We start from the raw sequence: 26606 nt of genomic DNA on the forward strand, positions 1-26606 counted from the left end.
GATCTAATCATGGAATGTATGTCTTCCTAATAACACAGTGTATTTGAAAAACAATTGTATGATGTTCTCTTATGTCTGAATGCATAATAAATGTAATTGACTTACAGAATAATAATTTGTGTTTAGTTAGGCATGTATTCATCACCAAATCGTTCACTTGTAGGTATGCCGAAAATCGCCATTGTGGCGATCATCTTAGTTTCTGTTTTAGGTTGTTAATTTCAAAAATTGTCATTAACCTGCATGGTATTTCGTTATGTTAGGTACAAAGTTTTTTTTTCAGCTGATTTGAGAAGTAAAATTGATTTTGAAATTCCCTTATTTCATGTGATAATATTGCAAAAATTGTGCTAATTCACCCACAGTTATCTATCTGCTATTTTTGCTTATAAGAAGTTCTGCCCTGAAAACAAAAATTTAATAGAGCTGGAGGACTATTTCTGCAATACAACATGCTAAAGTTAGAAGCTGAGGGTTGCAGTTTTGTCTTCACTTGTAAAGGGATATAGTTTTGGTTTTATGTAAGTTTGAGACTGCACTTTCTGTTTAACAAAACTTTAAATCAGATTTTATTTTTACCAGCTGGTTGCATATTTGCAAGATTGAGCCAAATGAAATATTTAAAAAATTTCAGCTAATTTTGAAAATTTATGATGTCAGGATGTTCTTACCTTAAATTTTAGTAACCAGAAAGGGAATGAATCTGACATCGTGCAGCTTTGTGATTCTCCAGTTCTACTGCTGAAAATTATTTGTATAGGTTTAATAGACAAAAAGAAAAAAAAGAAAATGTGATCTTTTCTGTGCCATTTGATGTCAGTGGCATGTTTCTAGATTAAAAAAATTAATATTGGCAAAATGATAACCCTTTAAGTGTGAAAAATGTGCATGTTATTTTAATCAGAAATTTTGTTGGTTTTTTCCCTTGTTTGGGTTTTTAAAAATTTTCCTCCTTTCTCTTACAAAGCCTAGCACAGATAGGTTGGATTTAATCAATGCCTGGAAGTGCCTGGCTCATTCTACTGGCTATTGAGTGAGTTTCAGTTTATAAATGATTTGCCTGATTTTGGAAGAGGTGCACAATTGCTTGAGCAATTGCACAATTGCTTTAACAAATATAGTATTTTCCCCCCTAATTCCGCAGTTTTTGGGAGACACAGCTGCTGTCCACATTTGGAAGTGTTGTGCAGAGCTGGAGCTACTGTGTTGCCACATCCTGAGTTAGGAGTTCATTTATGGGGACCAATAAGCTTGTGCCCCCATAATAATTTGAATTATTTTATGAGGTAATACTTTTCTTTATCTTCTTATGGTTTTATTTTTTTAAATGGAACCTAAAATCATATCTACCTAGAGTACAAAATCTTTAACATGATTATTTCAATAAGACTACAAGTGTGTGCATGAAGTTGTTAGAATGGAAGTCTTCAATATGTGAGTGCGCTTGCTACCAGTAAATTTTGTTTTATTTCATCCTGTCATGCTGGGAGTGAGTGTTGAAAGACGAACGGGCAAGTGTTGCTCAGGCAGAGGGGAGACGCACGTCATCCAGCCCCCAGAATAGCATCGGCAGTAAATACGGTCATGCTGTTCCTCCCCGAGATAGACCCAGATCACATTCGTAGCACCCACCGGCTCTGCTGCTTACCAGACCTTCAGGCCTTTGATGAAACATTTACAAATGCAGCTGCAGTTCAGAGGGATCTTCTGCCAGCACTGAAGTAGCTGACATCAAGAAAATGGGAGGAAACAGGATCACAAGGCATGGAGTTCAAACAAAACGCAGTTTAGAGGGAATACAAATTTAATCACAGTATGAAATCGCTGCTCCAAGATATGAACCCTGTACTTGTTAAAACTCCCGTTTTGTGTTAGCTTGTTTCCAGTGACTTAGAACTGCTAAAGCATGAAGCCTTTGTAGAGGAGGAAAGGTGAACTGAAAAGTAGCTCTTTGTTCAACTGTCTTGGGTCACACACAATGTCAAAACTGGAATTAAAATATATTGTAAAGTGAAATCAGAGAGAAGCTGAGATTAATTTTTTTATTCAGTTTCAGTTATTTCTCACTTGGTGCAATATATTAAAATGAAGTTAGATAGCCCTGAAGGTCTGTGCCAGTGGCCTATCTAGCATGTTAGAGGCAAAATTTTAATTATTCAAGGCCAGGAATTAAACCCTGTCAATTTCTTCATCTTGAAAGATAGATTACCCCGCTGGACCAAAAGAATATTCTTACTGCCTAGTCCCAAAGCTCTGGTCATATTGACTCAAGTTAATGTAACTGTTGTGCTTTTATAATGTTTGTATTTTTCTCCGAGGAGTGTAACATACAGGTCAACTTCTTCCTTTGTGTTCTGCCCCTTGGACTTGACAGGAATTAAGCCAAGGCACCACGTCTTCCTCCACCCCCCACCAGTTTGCACGTCTCTGTAAAATTTGAAAAGCTCATTTCAGCTTCTGCAGCTTCTCTCCTCTGGCTTTGCCCCCGCATCGGTGCATTAGCCGGGGTGTTAGTGGAGAGGGTTTGTTATTTCAGACACATACCATCGCCTGCTGCCCTCACTTCTCCCCTGAGCTCGCACAGGGCACAGGGACAACTTCATACTTTCATTTGTATCAGTTACACACACGGGATTTAAATTCATCCCTCTCTCTGTATAGTGCTTTTTTTTTTTTTTGTCTCTCTCCAGATAACTCAATAAATGATAAATTGCAAGTATTCCTGCCTTCAGCTGGCACTAATATCCTACCTCTGTTTTTCTTAAGAAAATCTATTTGGGATTTCTTTAAATGTGATAGGGGAAGTGTCTTTTCAGAGCAGTAGCTCTGGTATTTGTTCTCTATTTGTGAGTGACGTTATGCAGTTGAGAAAAAATCATGCCAGCATGTTCCAGTCAGTGCCAAAAGAACATAGACAGTGATTCAGTGCCCAGATCTATTGCTGCCCAAAACTGTATCTTGTCCTATTTTTACTTTCACAAATGAGGGTCTTGCTTATTGAGAGGAGTTAGGTGAATGTTATGTTTGCATGTTATTTGATAGTGAGTTTAATCAGCTGTTTTATAGTCTGCTGTTCTTTTATTTCAAGATATAAGAATTAATTTTCAAAATTCAGTAAATGTACCGTAAATTGATGTATCATAGTTGACCACTATTTCCTAGTTGTTTCTGTTGTACTACAATTTGAAAACCCAATGCAATAGTGATGCATAAATTATGTGATTTAGATTGAGGGGAAAAGGTCTTACCAAGAGAAAATATTCTACACACCCCTATGGCTCCCACCCCACCATGAGCACTTGTGACCATGATTTTCCTGTGGTGGTGTGGAGCCCATGATGGCCCAGGACAGAACAGCCTCCATCCCTGCTGCTATGCTGGTGCAGGCTGCTCTGGGACAGATGATGATCTAAGCTTTTCAAAACACCTTTTTTTTTACTGTCTAACACAGATGTCTGACGTGAAGTGAGATTTCAAGGAGTCTAATTGAAGTATTTTGCATGTTACTGTTTAAGTTTTAGTCCAGCTTGCATAAACATAATGAGCAAAGAGCAAGAACTAAAGCTGAAAAAACAAGAATTTCCTTATTTAAATAAGAGCTATATTTCTATGTTGTCACCCTGATTAATATTGTTAAAAGAAATGGATCTTCCTTAGTGGCCTCTATTTTTTTACTTATCAATCACAAGGTGTGGAAGTACATGATTATGCTTTAAAGCATCTTAAAGCTATTTTTCTGAGCAGTTTTCTGGAAAAATATTAAATGTTTAAACTTACTCACTAATTAATTTATCAAAGTGTTCACATTTCCAATAGAAAGTGCAACAAGTTTTTTAGAAATTTTTGAAAATTATTAAAGTTTGGGTTTGTTTCAGGCATGGAAAGAATCTGATTTCTATTATTTTTCAGGAAATATTTTTAAAAATGTTTTTCAGTCAAAAAATGGAAAAATACCATGAGACTTCAAAGGACATTTTACAAAATTGTATTTAACTCCTTAGATTTTCTTAAGGCTTTCTGTGTTTGGGTGTCATCCAGTTACTGGATATTTATATTTTACAGTGTGATTGTAATAGGATTTGAACTGTTCTAAGAGCTGGTACAGGACTCACTAAAGCAAGTACAAATTACCTCTCTAACTTTGGTGGACTTTGCTTCAGCATCTGCCCAATCTATTTTACAAGGTCAAAGTTGTGCATTCTGGTTTTGGCCACAGGCAATAATAGCTGGAAGCTGGAATATTTCTTACATTCATTGTTTGTGTTGTGGTAATATGTAAATTTTAATGGGCAACCAAAAGCCACTGTGCCAGACAGTGCTGTGCAAACAAAATGTCATCACTGTTAGATTAAAACCAGAATAAAAATCAACACCTGGATGGTATGCACAGGGGTACAAAGTTTTCACTGTTGTGGGTTATTCATCTAAGTTAGTGTGAGGGAAGAAGAAACACGTGATGACGCAGAATTGTTCCTAAAAGCTTGGTAATGATCCAAGTTTGTGAGCCAGCATATCACACATGTTCATGGAGACCACAAACATGGGCAAGTATAAAAAAAGTTTTAAATTGTTTGAATTTGGCTGATATGATAGATTTTATAGTAAAGATGCTGTTTACATAAAAGCTGGAGAAGGGATAGACTCAATGCAACTTTAATATTAACCTAGATTTAAAGGTTTATGGCTAAGAATCTGCATTTTTTTCACCTTATGAAAATATATTAAATCTCTTTCTGTGTGTGCATTAAAAGCCTAATACTTCAGGAAAATTCATCCCAATCATCAAAACTGTTGGGATTTATATATCATTAGAACAATTAATATATTTGTTACATCAAAATCACTAATAACTATTTTGCAATAGGCTTACTATAAAAAATCTAAAAATTATATATAAAAAATTAATTATTAAACAGTATTTCTGAAGCATTTACATATGAAACTCCTGCATGGAACAGGATTACTACATATTTAGGGAAAATTTGGCAGAATTTTGTGGGGAAATCCCTAAAAAAAATCCTAGTATGATATGTTAAGTAACTTTGAAAGTGACTAAATAAATTCTATTATAAGTTGATTTTGTTGGATGTAAAATGGTAACTGACAAATTATATTTCCTGAGAACATGAATCAGCTATCTACAATTGCCATCGCTCCATGGTTTTATATGCACTTAATTTAGGGCACAGATAGTCTCAGCTGTGACTATCAAGACATAATGCTGCTCTCGCTCTTTCTATATAGTTGCATATCTAATTTTTCAGTCATGTTAAAGAAAGTTCTTGTGCGTTCTTCTGTAAGTATTGTCTCAGCTGTGTACCTGAATTCAGTGCTATGTTGTTTTGACTCATATCATCACCAGTAAAGCAGAATCTGCCAGTGGAATTTAGTCAATAACCACTGATGACAGAAGGTCCAGAACAGAACCTGCCTTACTTTCCCAACGAGTATTAACTCCTGCAACACTGTCAATTAGGCTGGTTCTGCACTTGGAACAGAACAAATGCATCTGCTAATGATTCATAAACAGAATCCAGCTAATTTTCAGCTATAATGGCTCTGGCTGCATAGAAAAGGAAAAATAAAAAAGATTTTTTTTCCCTCCTGTAGTCTAATACATTAGGGTTTCAATATGTACAATGAATTGATCTGATAAGGAAAAAAAAAGTTGTTTTTTAACTTGCATCAATATTACTTTAATGACACATCTGACCTATATGTTTCCTGTTAATAACATGGTGTGAAAGTGAAGTAAAGAAGAAAACTGATTACCAGAATACTGATTTCCAGATCTTTCACTCATTTTATATAACTGTTTATCAAAATGTTTTTTATTTTTAGCATTAGCTGTAAATGTTAGTTTATTTCCATGATGTAAAAATATGTGCATTAAAAAAACTCGTAGTGGGGCGTGCATATATACATATATTTTTGTAAACATATATAGGATGCTAAAAAAGGCCCAAGAGAGGCCATGCAGAGAAACAGGGCAAGGACATCAGTGTGGTAGGAAACATTATTTATCACACAGAGCTAGGGGTCTGCTTGAAGCCACGAGCTGCCCAGATGCCAGTCAGATTTGCATTTGTGCTGCTTGTGTATTTATGACACAAATTAAACATGCCTTTGAGGAGACTTTTATTTCAGTTGTGTAAAGCCTTGTGTAAATGCTTGTGGAACAAGGTGTTCCAGGTTGTGGTGAGTTTTTCATAATCTGGCCCTTTTGCTTGCTTTTCTGTGGGTATGAGAAGGTGGAGGGGCAAACTTAGGTGGATGGATGGGTGCTGGTTCTGAAGAGAAAGGAATCATTCGTCCCTTTTTCTTCATCTCTGAAAGAAGGAAGGTCTATGCACCGTGTTTTGGAAAAGGGAGGCCTCGTGTGGTCAGCCATAGGAACAGCCCTGTCGGGCTGGAGGGGATCCCAGCCACAGGCATTCCCTCCTTCAGCGGAACCAGGACTATAAACGTGGACATCGGGTGGGATTTATCAGGGAATCATAGAATGGCTTAGGGACCTTACAGGTTATCCACTTCCAAGACCCCTGCCATGGGCAGGGACACCTTCACTAGACCAGGCTGTTCAGAACCACTTCCAATCTGGCCTTAATATTTCTCGGGATGGAGAGTTCAGAGCTTCTCTGGGCAGCCTGTTCCAGTGCCTCACCACCCTCACAGTAACCTCATCCTAATATCTAATCTAAACCTATGCTCTTTTCATTTTGAAGCCATTCCCCCTTGTCCTGTCACTACATGCTCTTGTAAAAGTCCCTCTTAATCTTTCCTGTAGGCTCCCTTCAGGTACTGAAGGCCACAATTTGGCAACCTGTGAGCCTTCTTTGTTCCAGGGTGAACAATCCTAACCCTCCTAGGGTTTCCTCATAGGAGAGGTGCTCCATCCCCCTAATCGTCTGGTCCTCTGGACCTGCTCCAGCTGGTCAGTATCCTTCCTGTATTTCATAGCGGTATGGGTGACTAGGTTAGGAAGAAGGATCACCTGTATATGATTGCAGCTGCTCTGTCCTTCTTTCTTTATTGTCTTATAAGATAGATACATTTCCTTGCCTTTCTAGACATTTAAACCAGGTAACAAAATATAACTCAAACACAGTAGTCCATGTGTGATATTAAAGTAATTAGCTGTACTAAGAGAAGCGGGGTAGTGGTCTATATGGTAATTGGTGAAATGACAACACAACATTTTGATTTAAAGACAAAATGAAGGGAAAAAAAGCAAAGCAGACACCTGAAAGAGTGCCTAGTTCATGTAAATTTAAAAAAAAACCAGTTCCCAGTTCTTTCCCTTGAGTTCCTGTGAGATCTAGTGGTGAGGAACAGCTGTACAGCAGCCTAGGCAGGGATCTGTGAGAATATCCATGCATTGGTGAGTCACAGGTTAAAGCCCTTGTGCATGAGAGGATATTCCATCACTCTTACCTTAGACATGTATCTTAAAGAGAAATTAATCCAGCCATAATGCCATCGACTGCATTCTTCGTGTCAGTTCTAAGCACATTCTCCAACTTTTTGAAGAATAACAATTAAATTAAATTCCCCCAAATGTGGGATTTACCATCAGTAACACTGATTGCTATCAGCTGGGATTTGCGAGAAGCCTCTCACCATGCATGACCTTCTGAAGAGATTATTTTGGCTTGTGAGCAGGGAGTAGGGAGTGGTCTCTGAGGAAGGCATGGGCCTGCCCTTGTGCCCACTCCCGTGATCAGTACAGGGCTGGAAGCTGGCTTTTTGTTTCTTTCCTTTTTATTTATAAGATTTGTCCATTACCTTGTCTCAGTGACTTAAATCCATTCCTTTGCTTAACATTAGTAAAAATTTCCCTTGATGTTCTTGTTATTGGGATACATCTCTCAACATACTAGGTTCAGGTCTCTAAGATACTGATCATGAGGTTCATCTGTTATATAGAAATGGCACGTGGGACTGAATTATTAGGCTTACCTGGAGTAGTCACCTTTACTGGGAACTGAGCAGTCAGAATTAAGAGAACAATACTCTGCACTCTAATCTCACTCTGCTTTTGTACTTTGCTAAAATCTGCCTGCTGTTGCTGATAGTGTCTTATGGTACTATCAGCAATTGCATTTCTAAACTAGCTCCAGTGCAAGATACAGAGGAGGCATTTCCTGATGATGTAAGCCATTGTTCGTTATCAAATGCTTTTCAGAAAGGACCTTGTTTCACACAGGGAAAATGAAAAAAGCCCTGCAAAACGGTTATATTTTCTAATTTTGTCTAGAAAAAAAAATAATTAAGAAACTTTCTCTCTTGAGTTTGAAAGAACACATCTGGAGGCAAAAGAAGTTATTCAAAAGCTTTGTTCCTTCTTGCTATGACTCATTTTGCAATAGACTCATTTTGCCCACAGGGTCCAATTCAGGATGATTTACAGTAATTTTTTTTAATTTTTTTTTTCCTCAGGCACGTGTTGCCGATGTTGAAATACTGAAATTCAAACTGGAAGCACTGGATAAAAAAAAAAAACAAACCAAACCAAACCAAAACAAACAAAACCCAAATAAATATAAAATGCTAAATCCTGCCATGTGACCTTCCCTACTTGCGCATCCATCTTCCTGCGCTTCCTTAGGGGATGCTGCAGACGGCTTTGCAGGCGGTTTCCCCTTCGGAAGGGCTGTCCTCCGAGCACTGAGGGCTGTCCCCCGCATCCCTCAGGCATCCCCTTCGGGTAATTTCCGAGAGCGGATCGGCTTGGAGCGGGCACGGCCGCCGCTCCGCGCTGCCTCTTGCCCCGCCCGGCGCCGTGGGCCGAGCCGGGCCCAGCCGGGCCGAGCCGAGCCGGGCATGGCGCCGCTGGTGCTGTACCACTGGACACAGTCCTTCTCCTCGCAAAAGGTGAGGGGTGGGCGGGGGAGCGGGGCCCTGGATCGCCAACTCCCGCCGTGCCCACAACCCCTGCGCGCCCGCTGCGGCATCGGGGCGGGAGGGATGGAGGATGGAGGATGGAGGATGGAGGATGGAGGGGGGCGGCCGGCCGTGGGTGCGCCGAGGCGGGGCCGGGAGAGCGGCCGGGCGGGGATGCTGGCCGGGCGAGGATGCTGTCCGGGCGGGGATGCGGGCCGGGCAGGGATGCGGGCCGGGCGGGGATGCTGGCCAGGCAGGGATGCTGTCCGGGCGGGGATGCGGGCCGGGCGGGGATGCTGCTCGGGTGACCCCCGCGGTGCCATTCCAGGTGCGGCTGGCAATAGCCGAGAAGGCGCTGAAATGCGAGGAGCGCGATGTGAACCTGCCCCTGAGCGAGCACAACGAGCCGTGGTTCATGCGCTTGAGCTCCTCTGGAGAAGTACCCGTCCTGATCCATGGGGAAAACGTCATTTGTGAGGCAACGCAGATTATTGATTACCTTGAAGCAACGTTTGTAGATGGTAATCCCGCGGGCATTTCAGTGTGTGGTTCTTCCCCTCACCCCGTAGGCAATGCTGGGGGCAGCTCTGTGTGCAGGACTCTTCGTTCAGGGCAGAATGTGTTTATAGTCTCACAAGTAAACAGGCTTTCTTAATAGCTAGCAGCTAGGGTTGAAAACATGTTCCTCTAAAATGAGCTGAAGGCTTTCCAGCACCTTCATGAGTGAACCTTTGTAAGTAAAACCCACCACTGTCCTCCTTAGCCCTTCAGGAAGGATGCAGAGGTCAGGAATGGCAGCAGCATCATGCTGCACTAAACCTGGTGTGACGCTGCCATGAAAAGTAACATACTGAACAGAGCTGCATGACTGCCTTTGTCAAGCAGGTCCAGATTCTCTGTGAGATAAGAGGAAACATGCTTAATTTCAGAATAATCTTCTGTAGAACAATGGAAGTAGAATGAGCAAATTTTTATTTGAGCCAAAATGGAATGAAGAGGTAAAAGAGCAGGAAGAGAATCCTTGGAAGTGGTCATGTGCAGGGTATTGAAGTTCTTTCTGCCTGTACTGTTTAAAAAACCCAAAAAAACCAAACACCAACAAAAAAACCTGCCTCAATTTTTGAAGGAAATGCAGAGCTGTATTTTGTATAGGTGTGAAGATGGCAGCATTTTGTATTTCAGGGATTTAGCACTGTGATTTCTGAGGCATGAAGGAACCTTCATTGTTGAGCGAACATAATTTGTGCTGTCTTTTAGTCAAGAAAGGAGTAGGGGCCCAGGTAGATCAAGGATAGGGTAAAACTCATTGATGTGCAGGAATACTTCCAGCCATGCTTGTGTAGGATTCCTGTACTGCAATTTTTACACCATTGCAGGAGCAGTAACATTTCAGTCGTAACAATTTCCTGGAATCTCAGCTGTCCTCAGCTGTGAGAGCATTATAGGGTTGAAGTTCATGGTCAACCATTCCTAGATGTACATAACAGAGCTGAGAGTGGTTTTCTGATTTGAAAGCCTCTTAAATACATGTTTGTGTGGGTTGCTGAATTTGCATTCATTTATAATTGGAATTATAAAACATTTTAAAATGAGCTACAAATATACGTTTTTCTGAGCTGCAATCACACCATTGAGTTATGCTGGGGAGCAAGTGAAGCTTTCTTACCTGTGGCTGTGTCGCCTGTCCCAGCTGGACATAACTGAATGAACTTTGGTCAATTAGATGATTCTTCTTTTCTTAACTTTATTTTTAAACTTTGTTTTGCAGAGGAAGTACCAAGATTAATGCCAGAAGAGGGGAGCATGTATTATCCAAGGGTGCAGCACTACAGGGAGCTTTTAGACTCCTTGCCTATGGATGCCTACACACATGGCTGCATCCTCCACCCCGAGTTAACAGTGGACTCCATGATTCCAGCCTATGCTACCAGCAGAATCCGTAGTATGTACTGGTGTAGCTCTGAATGTCTCTGACTTAGTAGGTTGCTGCATTACATTCATCTTCTTTCTTAAATCCACCTTAAATACAAAATACTGAGCACAGTTTATGAATTTTAGTTGCAGTCCTTGATGATTTGTGCATATACTTTTTATTGATTGTGTATTCTGTTGGGATTTGGAAATGGGAAAGAGGAAATGTTGTTTTTGAGGTGTCTGTGCAGATAATTTTTTGTACCACAGCTACCTTTTAATTGATGCCTTTATGCTTCCTTCGATGTATTACGAGACTAAGTAGTTCCAGGACAAGTATCAACTCCTGACAGCATGGCTGGATGATGATTCCCTGTTTACTATTACATTCTGAGATGTCTGATTTTTTTTTTTTTTGTCAATATCAGTGGTTTATACATGATTTATGGTTTATGTTGATTCTTTTTTTTTTTGTATGGTGTTTTAGAATGCTCTGTAGAACAAAGTCAAATACTGCAGAGTCTTTGAAATGTAATACATCTATACTATTAGTAAGTCCATGATATCATAAACAGTAATATTGTGTTATCTTGAGAAATCATATTTCCAACAAAATGTCTTATCCTCCTCCTTACATTTTCTGGTAACACACTATTGTGTTGTCAGAAGTGAAGGCAGGCAGTTAATTTTCCATATTGTTGCATGGTTGATGTTCCTGCAGTAACATAGAATCATAGGATCACGAAATCATAGAATGGCCTAGGATGGAAGGGACCTTAAAGATCATCCAGTTTCAACATCTTCCACTAGATCAGGCTGTTCCAAGCCCCATCCAACTTGGCCTTGGACGCTTCCAGGGGTAGGGAGTCCACAGTTTCTGTGGGCAATCTGTTCCAGTGCCTCACCACCCTCATAGGAAAGAATTTCATCTTCATATCTAATCTAAATCTACTTCCTTCAGTTTAAAGCCACTTCCCCTTGTCCAAGAACATGAATTATTCTCTAAATCAGTGCATTGTCTGGTTTGGTGGTTTTGATTTGTTTTTTTTTCCCAAAGGTGGATGCTAGCTGTTTATTGAACAATTGTGCTTTACTCATAGGCGTTATGGGTAGTTTTTCTGTTTTCACATGGTAATAATCAGTGCTTTTATTACAGCTCACTTTACAAGATTGTCCTCTGCTTTTCTTGCTGTATGTTTTCTTGCTCAAGCTTCTAGTTCATATAAATTGTTCTCAGTTTGCACATGTTCATACTGGCAGAGCTAACATTATTGCTTATCTAAATTGAGATGTTTTCTTATCTTTTCATACTTAAAGCATAGCCTATATTTTTTTGATTTGAAGCTTTTTTTTTTAAAGCCTGTGGATGTTTCTTAACAATTCCTTTGCATGTTCAAACTTCTCCTGGTTGGAGGTGGTTTCATTTTCATCTTCAAACACCTTTATTTTCAGACTGCTAGATATAATAAAGCATGAGCCACTTCTGTATTATATTTATGCATACCAAATCCAAGTAAGCAATTAATTGCATATGTAAAATTTTAGTTGTATGAGTACATCCTTCAATTTCTTCATACACTGTATTGAAGGATGGCTTTCACAGTCATGTTGAAATGAATATATAAAAAAGTGAGTTTGTTATTCTCTAGAAAGAATTTTTATCAGTTTAATTTATCAGACTTAATTGTAACTAAACTTTATTATCAAGTACAAGTGAGAGGTGATTCATGCTCTATAATTATTCTTTTGTTCTTGGTTTGTGATTAGAAATACTTAATTTTAGAAGATTTATCAATCAATGTCTTTTGGTATTTTAGTTTTATGAGTATGGCATTTTCAAGCAAAGCCCCATTTTAAGGAAAAGGCTGTACACGCATAGTAGAAATCAGTAAAATTAACTTAAACTTTTCACATCATTCCTTCTTTAAATCATGTAATAATGTTCTTCTAGGACATGCACACAGTTCTAAAAGAACATTTACAAAAGGATCACAGACTCTGGCGTCAGATTTTAGCTAAATGAAAACACTTTGGCTCCCTATTCAGTGGCATTTAGGCTTTTGCTGTGAAATTATGCCCGTGGCCTACAGTGACAAGAAATCTCAGTGTGGGCCTACCAGCTCTGTCACATTGCAAACTGATGAGCTGAAGGTGTGGTGGGTCAATTTAAAAAGCATTCAAGTTTTCCAAAATGTGATGTATTTAAATCCTAGACTGGTGCAGATGCTGTATTGAAGCAGCACTTCCAATTTCCTCGGTATGATACTTGTACACAGGCTATCGATCAGTTCCTGTGGATTGCATTATAAATATGTTTGGATATCTAATATTTGTCATTCCTTTTTTTGTCTGCCTTTGTGGTTTTTTTTTTCTTTTTAAAAAATATTTTTAATTAGGCCAAATAAGTAACACAGAATCAGAACTGAAGAAACTTGCAGAAGAAAATCCAGACCTTCAAGATGCCTATATAGCAAAACAGAAGCGCCTTAAGGTAAGAAACCTTTGTAGGGGCCCCTTTATTATGAGCTTGTTAGTGTTAGATTTTTTGGTCACAATATAAACATTTGTTTCACTTGTCATTACCAGTAATGTCATGCAGTGGTTTAACCCTTCAAGGCATGAAACAGTCTGTCCTCAGATCAGCTACACACTTCAAGTGTGTGCTGAAGTACTGGACTGGTCCCACTGACTTCAAAGGTAAGTACACATCAGTGCTGGTGTTGGGCTGTTGAGCACCCTGCAGGGGTAGGCAAACCTTAATATCTGGCATCTCTAAAGTTGTCTTCTGTTTTCTGAATTGTCACCAGTATCCATGTAGTATCCATCTGACTATGTGGAGAAAATAATCACATTTTATGAGCAAACACTGTAGTATCCTAAGTATAAGCTTCTCTGATAAAAGTATAAAGTCTGTACGATGATTAAAACACTAACCTGTGTGTCTTTTCAGTCTAAACTGCTGGATCATGATAATATAAAATATCTAAAGAAAATACTGGATGAACTGGAGAAAGTTTTGGATCAGGTTGAGACTGAATTGCAGCGGCGAAATGAGGAAACACCAGGTAAGGAATTTTTCTTGCTAAATCCTGTTAATATTTCTGTTTGAGGATACTGAGTAAACTTGTTGACAGCACTATTATAAAGCAATTTTTAATGTGTCAGATTTGATACTTTTAATATATATTGACCTATACATCACAGAAGGGATCAATACTGTTTTAAATACTACCTTACTTTACTGTTTCAGTCAGTGAGTTCTCACTGTCTCATGACAGTGCTTGATCACATTTTCAGGAAAAGGGGTATAATTAGCTGCTCAATTTTTTAGTATTTTCATCAACAAAATCAGAAAAAAATTAACTACAGAATATTGATGTTATAGGTGTAGGCTTCAGTTCACTATAATCGTCACAACCTTAATGTCTAACACAGGTTTATTATAATCTTGAGCAAATGCTCTGCTGATATTTTGGTATATGCAGAATAAGCAATCTGAATAATTGCTCTAATCATTAGGCTACCCTCTTCTCTCACCCTCTTGGAAAGCAGTCCTCTTTACCTGCTTCCATCTAAAAGAAAGTCAAATTTTTCACACAATCATCAATGTTCAAAGAGACTTTCAAGAAGATCTAGTCTGTCAACCCAGCACCATCATAACCACACCTAACCATATCCTGCTGTCTGCTGCCCTGAGCAACATATTCCAATGCCTGACCATTCTCACTGAAAAACATTTCTGATATCTAATGTGAACCTCATCTGGCACAACTAAAGGCCATTTCTGCTCATCCTGTTAGAAAGGACTGGCCCAAATACTGAGCCCTGGGGAACCCCAATAGTGACCAGCCACCAACTGCATGTAACTCCATTCACCACCACTCCCTGGGCCTGGACACCCAGCCAGCTTTTCAGTCAGTGAAGAATGTACCCACCCAAGCCAGTTTGCCCAGAAGAATGCTCTGGGAGACAGGTAAAAATCTTTATAGGCATTTAGATAACATTCACAGCCTTTCCCTCATCCAGTAAACGTATCACTGGTCATGGAAGGAGGTCAGGTTGGCCAAACAAGACCTGCCTTTGTAAACTCATGCTGACTGGGTCTGTTCCCTTGGTTGTCCAGCACATGCCATGTAGTGACCCTCAGGACAATCTGCTCCATGATGTTTCCCAGTACCAAGGTCAGGATGACAGATCTGTAGTTTCCTGGATCCCCCTTCTGACCCTTCTTGTAGATGGGTATTACATTTGCTAATTTCCAGGCAACAGAGTCTTCTGTGGTTAACCAGGATTGCTGGTAAATGTTGGAAATAATTGGCAAGTTTTTGGCAGCTCCCTTCTTGCTCTTGGACACATCCCATCTTGACCCATAGACTTCTGAATGTCTAACTGGCATGACAGGTTAGTAACCATTTTCTCCTGGGTTGTAGGCGCTTCACTCAGCTCCCCATCACCAACTTCCAGCTCTGGGAGCTGGATAGCCTGAGAACCATGGGTTTTGGTCTTAAAGACTGTGGCAAAGAAAGCATTAAGTACTTCAGCCTTTTCCTGATCCCCCTCTGTGTGTCCGCCTTCATCCAGCAAAGGGTTGAGACTCCTTAGCCCTCCTTTTGCTGCCAGTGTATTTACTGAAACTGTTTTTGTTGTCTTTAACTGCAGTGCCAAATTAAGTTCATTTGGCTTTCTTTCTGGTCTTCTCCTGCATAACCTCATGGCATCCTTGCAGTTACTCCCCTCCTTCCAGAGGTGAGACACAGTCCTTTTTACCCTGAGTTCCAGCGTAAGTTCCCTGTTTAACCAGACTGGTCTTTGTCCCTGACAGCATATGGTGACAATCTATTGCTGTACCTTTAAGAATCCCTCCTTAAATCTTGCCTGTCCTTCCTGTACTACTTTGCCTTTCAGAACAGACTACCAAGGAACTCTGTCTATCAAACTTCTAAGCAGTCCAAAGTCTGCCTGGCAGAGGTCCAAGGTGGCAATTCTGCTGGTGCCTTTCCTTACTTCACCCAGAACTGAAAACTCCATCATTTCATGGTTGCTGTGCCTAAGAGGGCCACTGACCACCACATCACACATGGGTTCTTGTCCAGCTGAGAGTAAGTTTTCTTCCACACACTCCAGGAATCTCCTAGACTGCCCCCTCTCCATTGTGTTGTATTTTCAGCAGGCATCTGGCAGGCTGAAGTACCCCACAAATACAAAGGCTGGAAATTGAGAGACTTCTGCCAGCCTCCTGTAGAGTGCATCATCTGCCTCTTCATGGTGGCTAGGGGATCTGTAACACACTCCTACAAGGACATCTGCAACTCTGACCTTCCCCCTAATCTATACCCACAGGCACTTAACCATATCAGCGTCCTAAATTATGTTTAAATAGGATTAGCCTTCTGCTTTTTCACAGTGTGGTTCAACTCCCAGCGGTGCTGATAGGAGTCCTTCCCCTGACTTCACTGGGAACTGCATGAAGCATCAGTCAATATCAACTGCATCTGCTCAAATCAATAACTTTTTGCTTTTAGCTCTATAAATAGCTGTTGTAATAACTACTGATTACTATCACAACTGTAGGTTTGAACAAGCAGTTAAAAATCCAGATTAAATTTTCTACTGACTCAACAGTGAAAGAGTCACAGAAAATATTTTAGCTCATAAAGGATGGAAGGATTTTGTTCAGCAAACTATGTCTGCCACCATTTCCAGAAACCCCTTTCCTTTCTCTGCTAAGTAGCCTTTCCAAGGAGTCAACTGGTACAGTATTGATGAGCTTATGAAAGCTTCTGGGATCACTGGATTTTGTGAAACATGGGACTATTGCCTCTTGGAATTTTGTCTGAGGTATTCCTACTTTGGAAGTTTGTGATCTGTACTTCTCCAGGTTCTAGTAAAACTCAAGAGTTCCTACGTCTCTTGCAATTGCTTGAATCCCTCAACTGCCACTGCTGCCACTGCAGGCATCTTCCTTTCATGCAGGATAAATTCTTTGGTCTTTTCCATCATCTTATTTAATGCACTGAATGAATTCTCAGGTATCCTTTCAGCAACCTAGGATACACTCTTTTTCTACAGAGGCCTTTCTTCCAGACCTACGTAACCAGTCAAAATGGACAGGTACCAGCTTTGTGCCAAGTTGTTGCTTTTCTCTAGTGGAAAATGTGTTGGAAAGGAGATTGCAAAATTTCTCTGTTTCCAGAGAGGTGCTGCTGAGTGTTCATGCCAGCATTTTTCCATGTCTGCTGTGTGGGATGAACTGTAAAAGTCACAAATGAGATGGGAACAGCATAGTCCTCCCTATTCGAGATCTAGGCTAGAGCAGAGTACTTATGCTGGCAGATATGATAGCTGTGCTGGCTATCAAGTTTCATATCCTCGGTTTCAAAAGCTCTTGGTATAGTCAGTACATGTCAGCCCTTTCAGGTGGTGTGGTCCACTGACAGTGAAGTGTGACGCTGCCTGGCAGTGCCTGTTCTGAACCATCCCAGGAAGATTCACCTCTTTCCTTTGGCTGGAGAGGGTACCTGGGATCTCCATCTGTGCTCCTGACTAGTGGTGAGCAGTGTGAATATTAGTCATTTCTCAAACATCTCAGTGTAAAACCCCCATGATTTGGGGTCAAAGAGACACAAAAGATGGACAGGTAGACAAATTCTGTCATCTCAATGGGCTGTTATGTTTGGTGCAAGTCAGTCATCTGGTCCATTTCTTTTTGACTTGAAAGCCTCCAACAAGCTAGCTGGAGTTAGTTCTTGAGTGAATGCCATTGAGCTGAGTGGCACAGGCAAGATGATAAATTCTTCAGACAAGTGGTAGCTTTTCAGTAAAAGCTAAACTGCCTTCCTCCTTTCCAATCCTGTTTAATTTAATCCAGATTTGAGAAATCTAGTTGAGGAAAATAAGTGTTTACTGTGGGTTTTAATTTATGAACCTGGAATGTGTATCTTTTTTCTTTCCTTAACAAATGTAGGTCAGGCTGTTGAGCCTAAGACTTTACAAGATTGTGCAAAGAGTGGACAGGAATTAGTAAAATGTTTATTGATTAAAATAATGTTTTAGCTGAAGTGTTGTTGCTCTTTATTAGATGCTACTTTGAAGTGGCACTAAACTAAATGTGCTTATATTCCATTAGTTCCTAATGCTTCATGTTTTATCTCTGCTTAGAAGATGGAAATCAGCCTTGGCTCTGTGGTGATTTCTTCAGTCTGGCAGATGTGTCACTTGCTGTCACATTACATCGCCTGAAGTTTCTGGGATTAGCAAGAAGAAACTGGGGGAATGGAAAGCGGCCCAACTTGGAAGCTTATTATGAGCGTGTCGTGAAGAGAAAAGCATTTTACAAAGTTTTGGGACACGTCAACAATATATTAATCTCGGCTGTCCTGCCAACAGCATTCCGTGTGGCCAAGAAAAGGGCTCCCAGGGTTCTGGGCACCACCCTGCTGGTCAGCATGCTGGCAGGGGTGGGTTATCTTGCTTTCCTCTGTCTTCGGAAGAGATTTGCCAACATGGTGCTATCGATTAGAACCAGGCAAAATTATTTTTAGACCTTCTCTGTCCCTGGTGGTGAGTGGAGGGCATCTGTGCCCCCAGGAAAATATCTTCAATAAAATATAAACATAGAAGAACGATTATGTCTGTGAATTAGAACATTGCCACAGAGTAATCATCTCCTGCTGCTGTTTAATTGGGTTGGCAATGCTGAGATATTTTTCAAAAATATTTGTTGGGAGGATGACAAAGGAAAGAAGAGACGTACTTTTCAGCCAAAGGCCTATAACTGTGACAGTGCTATGTTAAAGTGGTTATTGTCTCCTTTACCCAGTAGCTGACCTAATTAAAATGCTTTTATTTAATAGATATGCAGCAATGTGACAGCTTTTCACTGTAGATGAAATGCATTATTGTGAAGAAACCAGCATTGTTAAAATACTGAAAATAGCTCTTACTTTAAATGCTCAGAGTAAGATTTCATTGGAACATTGTGCCTGTTGTGTACAGGACCAAGTTTCTTTGTACTGATTATTGTCTGCTAATTTGCAGTTGGACCTTTAGGAATGTGTTAAAAATAATCTTGTAAGCCACTTTTGTCAGTGTATGTTTATGCAGCAGTTCAGGAAAAGACCTGAAACAGGTGAGAATATCAGTGATTTGTGTACCACACAAGAGAAATGCTCCAGAGGCATCCCTGGACAACAGATACTACAATTTTGCTGAAATATAAATGGAAGCAAAACACCTGACACTTGTCTTTTGAAAGCCTTTTGGGCTCAGCCTCAAACTCTGGCAGAATCAAATCAAACTGTCTTGGTGCACATTTGCTACTGTCTTTGGGTGGCTTGATACAGTTGCCTCCATATGAGTGTCCTGTGTACTGTGTTTCGCTCTGAGCACGGGCTATTTTTTGCACACTTTTTGGCAGCATTAGCAATTGCACACGTCTGTATAAAATGCTTGCCCACAACGTGCCACAGCCAACTAGAAAACATACGCAGAGCAATGCCTTTTTGTATAAGTAATTAAAAATAGTTCACTATCTATCAGTCTGGTTAGGTAGCCTAGGTTGAAGGTAAAGCTGTAATTTAGCAATCTGTTTAATTATGGATGGGGTCATGTTGATGCTAAGTGAAAAATACAGAAAGTTTGGAGATGATTTGTACTGCTAAATTTTTTCAAAACTGCTCTCTTGTACCATGGGGGAAAGGTGTAGAAAAACAATTTGATTACTTCCTATTACTCAATAGATGCGCTGAGTTTTATTAGTTTTGAACTGAGCTTCCATTTCAACAAGAAATGTACATTTATCTGAAGGTAGACTTTGAATCATTTTGCATCAAAAAAGCATTTGGGAAGGGCTGAAAATTCTCATGACAGTTTAGTAAGACTTTTGTATGCTTGATGAATGCTTGAAAGCCTGAGTTTTGTTTACAAGTTGTACATAGATGCAACAAACAAAGCATAGCTTTAAGTGTTTGCCTATCAACAATCAGTGCTAACAGGCCTAAGTACATTTTAGGTCCAGCGCTGGTGGGTGTGTCTCTCTGCACAATTGCATTTAGGTGTCAAGAAGATCATCTCAAGTTTGCTGGAGAGAACTGAGGCAGTTTCTGTCTGGGCAGGCTCACCATCTAACACATATCAATACAGATAAAATTATTGGATACTCCTGCTTATTATTTAATATTGCGCTGGTCGTCTAGCAAAAGTAGACCCAGATCTCATTACTCCTTTTCAGTAATAAGAAACATCTTACCTAGGAAACAATGCACTTTTTTTATTTGTAAAAAAAGACAGTTTTATATAATTCTATTTCATGATCCAGTAGTTCTCAAGAACTTGTTGAATTAAATGTGCTCTATTTGGAAAAGATTTATCATCTCTAGAGTGGGTTTAATCCAACAATACTATTAATGTACTGGCAGCTTTAGCTGAGTTTGTTGTTTGTGTGTTGCAGTTCATCTGCATTTACTTGTAGCTATCAAACTCCACTATGTTAATAAACACAGAGTAAGACCTGTAACTTAATGCTTCCCTGGCATGTATTTTTGTCAGACCACCTGTAAAATGTAATTTGATCAAGTCACAGTAAAATTAAACATATATGACTTAGTCTTCTTTAGAGTGAAGTGGCCACCAGATGTCAGTGGTCCTCCAGGGCTCTGCTCTTGCATGCCTCTGAGGCAGGAAAACTCTACTTTTCTCAGAGAAAAAGTTTGTGATCTCAGCATAAGAGGGTTGTGAGCACCCTCAGTGCACTAGCAGTCTCTCCAGAGCTCTGGAAACAACTGCGTGGTTCTACCACAGGTTTGTTCTCTGACACCTGCCACTTATGCTTGTGTAGTTTCTATACTGGGTAAATGAGAGGCCAAAGTTGAAATAATATTTCACATGAAAATGAATGTTACTAAACAGCAATTAAATTTGCCACCTGCAAGAATGAGCTTGGATGAAACTTTTACTGCAGGAAAGTTTGGATCCCTGGTTTGATTCATGTCTGTGAGTTCAGCTGTTTGGTATCCTACTTATTTTCACTGCCCTGAAGTACTCTGTGCATTGATTTCTGTACAGGCGGCAGCAAAAGGCTTATCCATGATTAAATTCCTCAAAATAGGATGAGATTTAGAAGGACACATGCTGCATTTGGCTCTTTGTGCAGGATAGCTTTTGTGCTTGCAAAGTTTCTTTTCAATCTGGCTTTTTTTCTTTCTGGTAGTTCTGTATGCTATTTTGATTGGGTACTGAAACAATCTTCTAGTTTTCATTTACTATTTGCTCTCATATCATGCATCAGATATATTTCATATCTTTATGTAGGACCCACACAATAAACATTGATTCTAAGGCCACAGTCTAGTCTGTTTTATATCTTCTGTGGCTGTAAAACAAAGCACATTTAAGAATTACACAGTACTGCTGTAAGGACTCTGATGCTACTCGAGGAGAAAAGCCCTTGAACACTTTTTAAACCAGTTTAAAGATTGACTTGCATATATATGGAAACAGCAGTAACAATGATGTTTCTTTGGATGTCTGTCTGAGCTGTATATATGTATGAGGTCCAACAGAAGCTGTTTGATAAAGTAAAGAAAAAAAGTAAAAATATAAGGAGGGCAAGCAGGTTTTTTACTTTCTATTAATCCATTAAAAAAAAATATCCAACCCCACCTGACTTCTGAGTGTGTTCCTGATTCATTGTTGAGCTGCAGCAGCCGGGGCTCCTCTCCGTAAGGTGCATGGCAAGCACATAAGCTGTGTTCACACTGACATTGTCCGTGGTGAGACCAAATGTATATTAGTCTGGCCATGAACTAAGCCCCCCCACATTTTTTCTTGCACTGTAGGAGTCTGCATTAGGTCTCCTTCCTTGTTAAGCAGAGTAATAAATATCAGTACGTGAGGCTTGTGTGCATTGCCTCTCAGTGTCTTGAAAGTCAGGGAAGCTGCTAGGATTAAGTAGACAGCTGGTAGGGTTTGAGTTTCAGGAGATTGTGACACTGTAGTCTGTGCACCAACTTTGAAGTAGCCTTATGCTTTAGCATTAATCAGAAGTGTGCACAGAGCTCTTGCAGTGGAAATCTTATGTCTAAACAGACAAGAGGCAAGAGTGAATACAGAGGTAAGTACAGTAAGTAAAAATTCCTTGTCCAGATTCACAAAGCCATACATCCACTTTTGCATGTCACATTTTTAAAGGCATTTTTTACTTAAGTCTGAATTTTATAGGAGCGAGGAGCTACTAAGATTTAGAGAGCAGACTGGCATGCCCTAATGCATGAGGATTAGAGAGAGCAGCAGATGGAAAGTAGGTGAAAAGTAGTGGGTCTAGCTAGGCAGAGCACACTGTGCTCTGCAATATGGTGTATGACAGATTATTGTTTGCTGAGGCCTCCTTCTTATCTCTCTGTTTAGCCAATTGTGCTTAGGCAATTTATAAGATGTACTGAGGAAGTCAAAAGCATGTTGAAAAATCCCAAAGAAAATATGCTGGATTTTGTTGCCTCCTTTCTTTATAAAGAAAGTTTTAGATTTGGTGCAGTACCAAGTCATAAAGTCAGGCACTCAAAACTCAGGAAATTCCAGAAGCCAGAGTTCTTACAATACTGTTAACTCACTCATACAATACTTCAATAGCCTTTTTATTTCTGTTTTCCTTTCTAAGTTACAATCATGGTGCTTAATTTAATGTGAAGTTAAACATGTTTCACCATAAAATAGTTAGGCTGTGGATAAGCTTAGTGTTGTGGGAAGAATCTGCTGGAATTTGCAGAGCTGAAGGTCTAACTCTTTCTGTGCTTTACATCAGCATAAGTATTTACTACAGTTTTAAACATTCATAAATAACTATATAATTATTATAATAATTATAATTATGTGTAAACTAACACATAATAACAAAAATCAGTATGAATCTACTTGATATATACTAATATATATTGATATTCTATATACATATACACTACAGTATCCCTATTTATCCCTTTCATATTTCATTTGCTAAAAATGGCTAATTTTCAGTTATGTATTTTACTGCATTACTTGCCTTTATAAAATAAATTTACATTTATAAAGATAAAATTATGAAAATGTCATGTAATTTTAGAATCACACAAAATTTTGTGTTGGAAGGGACTTCAAAGAGCATCTAGTTCTAACTCCCCTGCCATGAGGAGATATCTTCCCTTTTCCTTATTTACTCTGATAGCATTACAAGGGTATTTGAAAACATTGGTTACATCATGACTGTAGGGACTTGAGAATATACACAAACATATTTGGTGCTTGATGTTAGCTGATCATCCAGATCAGAATGTGAATGCTGCTGCATTTGGACTGAATAGAAAGCTTTAGCTGTTGAGAAATAATTGCCATCCTGAAAATTGCTTATTCAAGGCTAGTTTCAGAAAGGTTGCCTAACTTCAAGTGTTTAATCAGATGATGCCTGTGTTTCTGTAAGCAGCAGAAAACAGCATTCATAATGCCAGACCAGATGTGAGGGGACCACTGATTCTGTCACCTGCTGGCTGAGGCATTCACCTTACAGAAAGTGGAGTCCTTCTCTCTCACTTGGTATTGAAATAGGTAAAACTCGGTGGTAGGGACAAAAACTCCTCCCTCATAGATACAGGCCCTGTGCAGTAGGTTGCAGAGTCAGGCCCCCTCTTTCTCAGCACAAATCACATCTGCCTTTACAGAAATCAGAAGCCATTCCTTTGACCAAAGGTAGTTTGGATATGTGGAGGGTGAGACTGTCAGTCACTCAGCAACTTGATGGAGAGCAGGGCCTGCCACACAGCTTCCTCTGCCAGTTATGTTTAAAAGCCAGAAGGAGTTGGCAAATATAAAGGTCTTGGAAAGGATGTCTTTAGGTACATAACACAGGTTTGGGGAAAGGAAGGGATTCCAGACTGGAGCCTAAACGAAACCAAGGAAAAACTGTTCAGAGAAGTTCCATCAGTGTGACTTGTGGTCTAAGCTCTGTGTGGCTTTTCTGCAGGTGGAGAGAGGCTTTTGGATTGCTGCTTCTGAGAACATATTGTTGTAACTCACTTCAACTATTTAACTGAAATCAATGAAAGGAAGAAGAAATATCTGTCTCTGTTGAATACATAGTGAAGCCAGCTTCCTGATACAGATATTTAAGTTGGATCACTGTTCAGACAGGTACTGTGAAAGCATATGTTTTGAACTATGTAACTCTCCTCAAACACCTCTACACAAGCCTAGACACCAAACTAGAAAAATTCAAATTAGAGGTCTGGATTGCACCCCTGAGTCAGAGGCAGTAAAAATAGAAAGACCTATTATTTGATTTTTTAGGTCTTCAAACAGAAATACTTCCAGAGACAAAGATCTCACAGGAAGTCTATGCCAGATGCTCTTTGTCCAAATTTTGCACCTTAACAATTTGTGCACCTTTCTATTGTTCTGAATTAAAGACAGCTCTAAAACACAGAATCCACTAAAATTTACAGAGGAAACAAAATTGGCTGATGTTGCAGTAATGGAGGTATTAAGATTTCAGTTTCTAACAGAGAGCCAAATTCAGAACTGGAATGAGTCATTGCTAAGAAAAATGTGGTGGTGCATCTACTTACATGGGATCTGAATTTGATTTTAAAGTCATTATGCCATGAATCACGTTTTACAACTTCACCTTGACAAGTTTTGTTTTAATCAACCTATTTGTTACAGAGACAATGAAAGCTGTACGGTATCTTTCTGAAACAAAGGACATATGCATAACTTAATATTTTAAAAGCTGTGTAAGCTTTTAATATGGGCAGTATATACTGAGTCAAAATTTTTGGAATATGGAGTTATTTTTGGAACAAAGAATTCTTTTAAAACAAGTCCAAGAATGTATGTTTAGGACTGATTCCAGAACAGCATCATAAATTTTTTATTCTTTGGATTTGAAAGAGAACCAAAAATCTATAGCTGACTTAATTTTTCTGTGGTTAACTGCCAGTTGTAACTGTGATACAAGGAAACTCCAGCAAATAAAAAGATAACATATTTCTCTTTTATGTATACATACATATATATATATAAATATATATATATATATAATATACAAATATACAAAAAACAACTGTGCTTATTTAAATTTCTTAGGTAAAGCATATTTGATAAGAGTTCTGCCTCTTGTGTGTTATAAGAAATTAACAGTGCCTTTTTCGTGCAAAGTAAGAGATGGAAATATTCCCAAAGTGGCTGCCAGAACACCAACATTGGCAACATAGGCCGAGGCTGCCGTTCCACACCCACAGCAACCCACAGAAGTGGAAGTCCAGCAGCAGCTGAAAGAGGCTCATTGCAATCCAACAGCCCTCTGTGACAAGTGGGAAGAGAAGCAAACCAAGCTTGAAACCCAATGCAAGAAGTGGCTGTGCTTGAAGTCAGAAGTCCCTCAAGCTGGTTGCAGATAGATGTCAAATGTGTTCCTAGCATCTGTCTAACTTGGAATGAGAGAATACCTTGGTGTTGACACATTATCAATGACTGTACCAGTTGTTAGTCCAGGGGTACTGTATTGGAGAAAACTTACACAGGGAGTTCTGGAATGAGGAAAAACTTTTTCTTAAATTTGTATAGAAAATGAAGATGTATTTGTGAAGAAAATCGTATTCATACTCTGCTCTCATCAAGAATTAATTCTGAAATGTGGTCTTTAGCCTTCACACTTCACACTGAAATGTGGTCTTTAGCCTTCTCACTTCACACTGACGTGCTTCAGCACCATGATGTTATGGGAGAGACAAAGGACAGGGAAGGTAGTAATGGAGACTCAGAAAGGACCTCTTGGTGGGAGAAGGGAATATATTTATAATTACATAAAGATATCTATATATATATTTCTGTATATAAAAACAATTTTATTAGAAATATAAATGGAATATTACATTAAAATATGCTGATATCCTAAGGTTTATGCTTCATTTGGTTTTGTTAGTTTGGCTTTTAATTAAAAAATAAGCCCAAGCATGCTAAAGTGCTAAACTGCAATGTGTACATTGGTGTTGAGAAGGAAATACAACCACAAGATATTGTCTGTTGATGAAGGACTAGAGACTTTGCTTTCTGTGCATGACAGTTTATCTGAACACCTCTGCTGGGGATGAAATATGTAAGGAGACAAGCATTATTATTACATGGTTCATTGAGTCATTCCATAATGATTCTCTTTAACAAGAGATTCTGTACTTTGGTTACAGCTGAAAACACTAATTCAAGATAGCAGTAATTTCCCCGTTTGCCTCCATTAACAATTTATTAGGTATTACCAAATTTTATGTTTTTTCATGTATTATAATTAATCTCACCACACGACCTTGCCTCAAAAGTGGTTTTGTTCTCCAACACTGCAGTCCTTCATCTCATGTTTGTTTGTACAGGACTGGTTCTAATCTGGGCTGTTTGCTGTATAACCTGCAGCTCCCCAGGCTCCTGCTGGCTGTGGGCACTTTGTGTAATCCTTCATCCTAAAATCATAGAATTGTTTAGGTTGGAAAAGACCTTTAAGATCATCAAGTCCAACTGTTAAACTGGCACTGCCAAGTCCACTAGGCCATGTCCCTGAGTTTAACACCTACACATATTTAAATACTCCCACGGATGGTGACTCAGCCCTTCCCTGGGAGGTCTGCTCCAGTGCTTGACTACTCCTTCAATTAAGAAGTTTTCCCCAATAGCCCAAGAAGCCCCCCTAGTGCAACTTGAGGCCATTTTTTCTTGCCCTATCACTTATTACTTGGGAGAAGAGACTGACCCCCACCTTGCTTTGTTAGCACTTCCTTTCAGGTAGTTTTAGGTCCTCC

General features: G+C 39.4%; 1 protein-coding gene across 1 annotated transcript; it reads left to right on the forward strand.

The window, feature by feature from the left end:
• The first annotated feature begins 8490 nt into the window (after positions 1 to 8490).
• GDAP1 (ganglioside induced differentiation associated protein 1) lies at positions 8491 to 20301 on the forward strand. The gene is made up of 6 exons (XM_030944081.1): positions 8491 to 8874; positions 9212 to 9404; positions 10652 to 10825; positions 13191 to 13285; positions 13745 to 13859; positions 17953 to 20301. The coding sequence occupies exons 1-6, from the start codon at positions 8824 to 8826 to the stop codon at positions 18333 to 18335; spliced, it is 1011 nt and encodes a 336-aa protein (XP_030799941.1). The 5' UTR covers positions 8491 to 8823; the 3' UTR covers positions 18336 to 20301.
• The last annotated feature ends 6305 nt before the right edge of the window (positions 20302 to 26606 follow it).

Source organism: Camarhynchus parvulus, chromosome 2 (assembly GCF_901933205.1).
Source record: "Camarhynchus parvulus chromosome 2, STF_HiC, whole genome shotgun sequence".
Lineage (NCBI taxonomy): Eukaryota > Metazoa > Chordata > Aves > Passeriformes > Thraupidae > Camarhynchus > Camarhynchus parvulus.

Excerpts from the sequence above, each read along its gene's own strand:
- GDAP1 (XM_030944081.1), top strand. The coding sequence starts at position 8,824 with ATGGCGCCGCTGGTGCTGTACCACTGGACACAGTCCTTCTCCTCGCAA. Across the intron at positions 9,405-10,651 it reads TGAAGCAACGTTTGTAGATG|AGGAAGTACCAAGATTAATG; the intron begins GTAATCCCGCGG and ends TTTGTTTTGCAG. Across the intron at positions 13,860-17,952 it reads GCGAAATGAGGAAACACCAG|AAGATGGAAATCAGCCTTGG; the intron begins GTAAGGAATTTT and ends ATCTCTGCTTAG.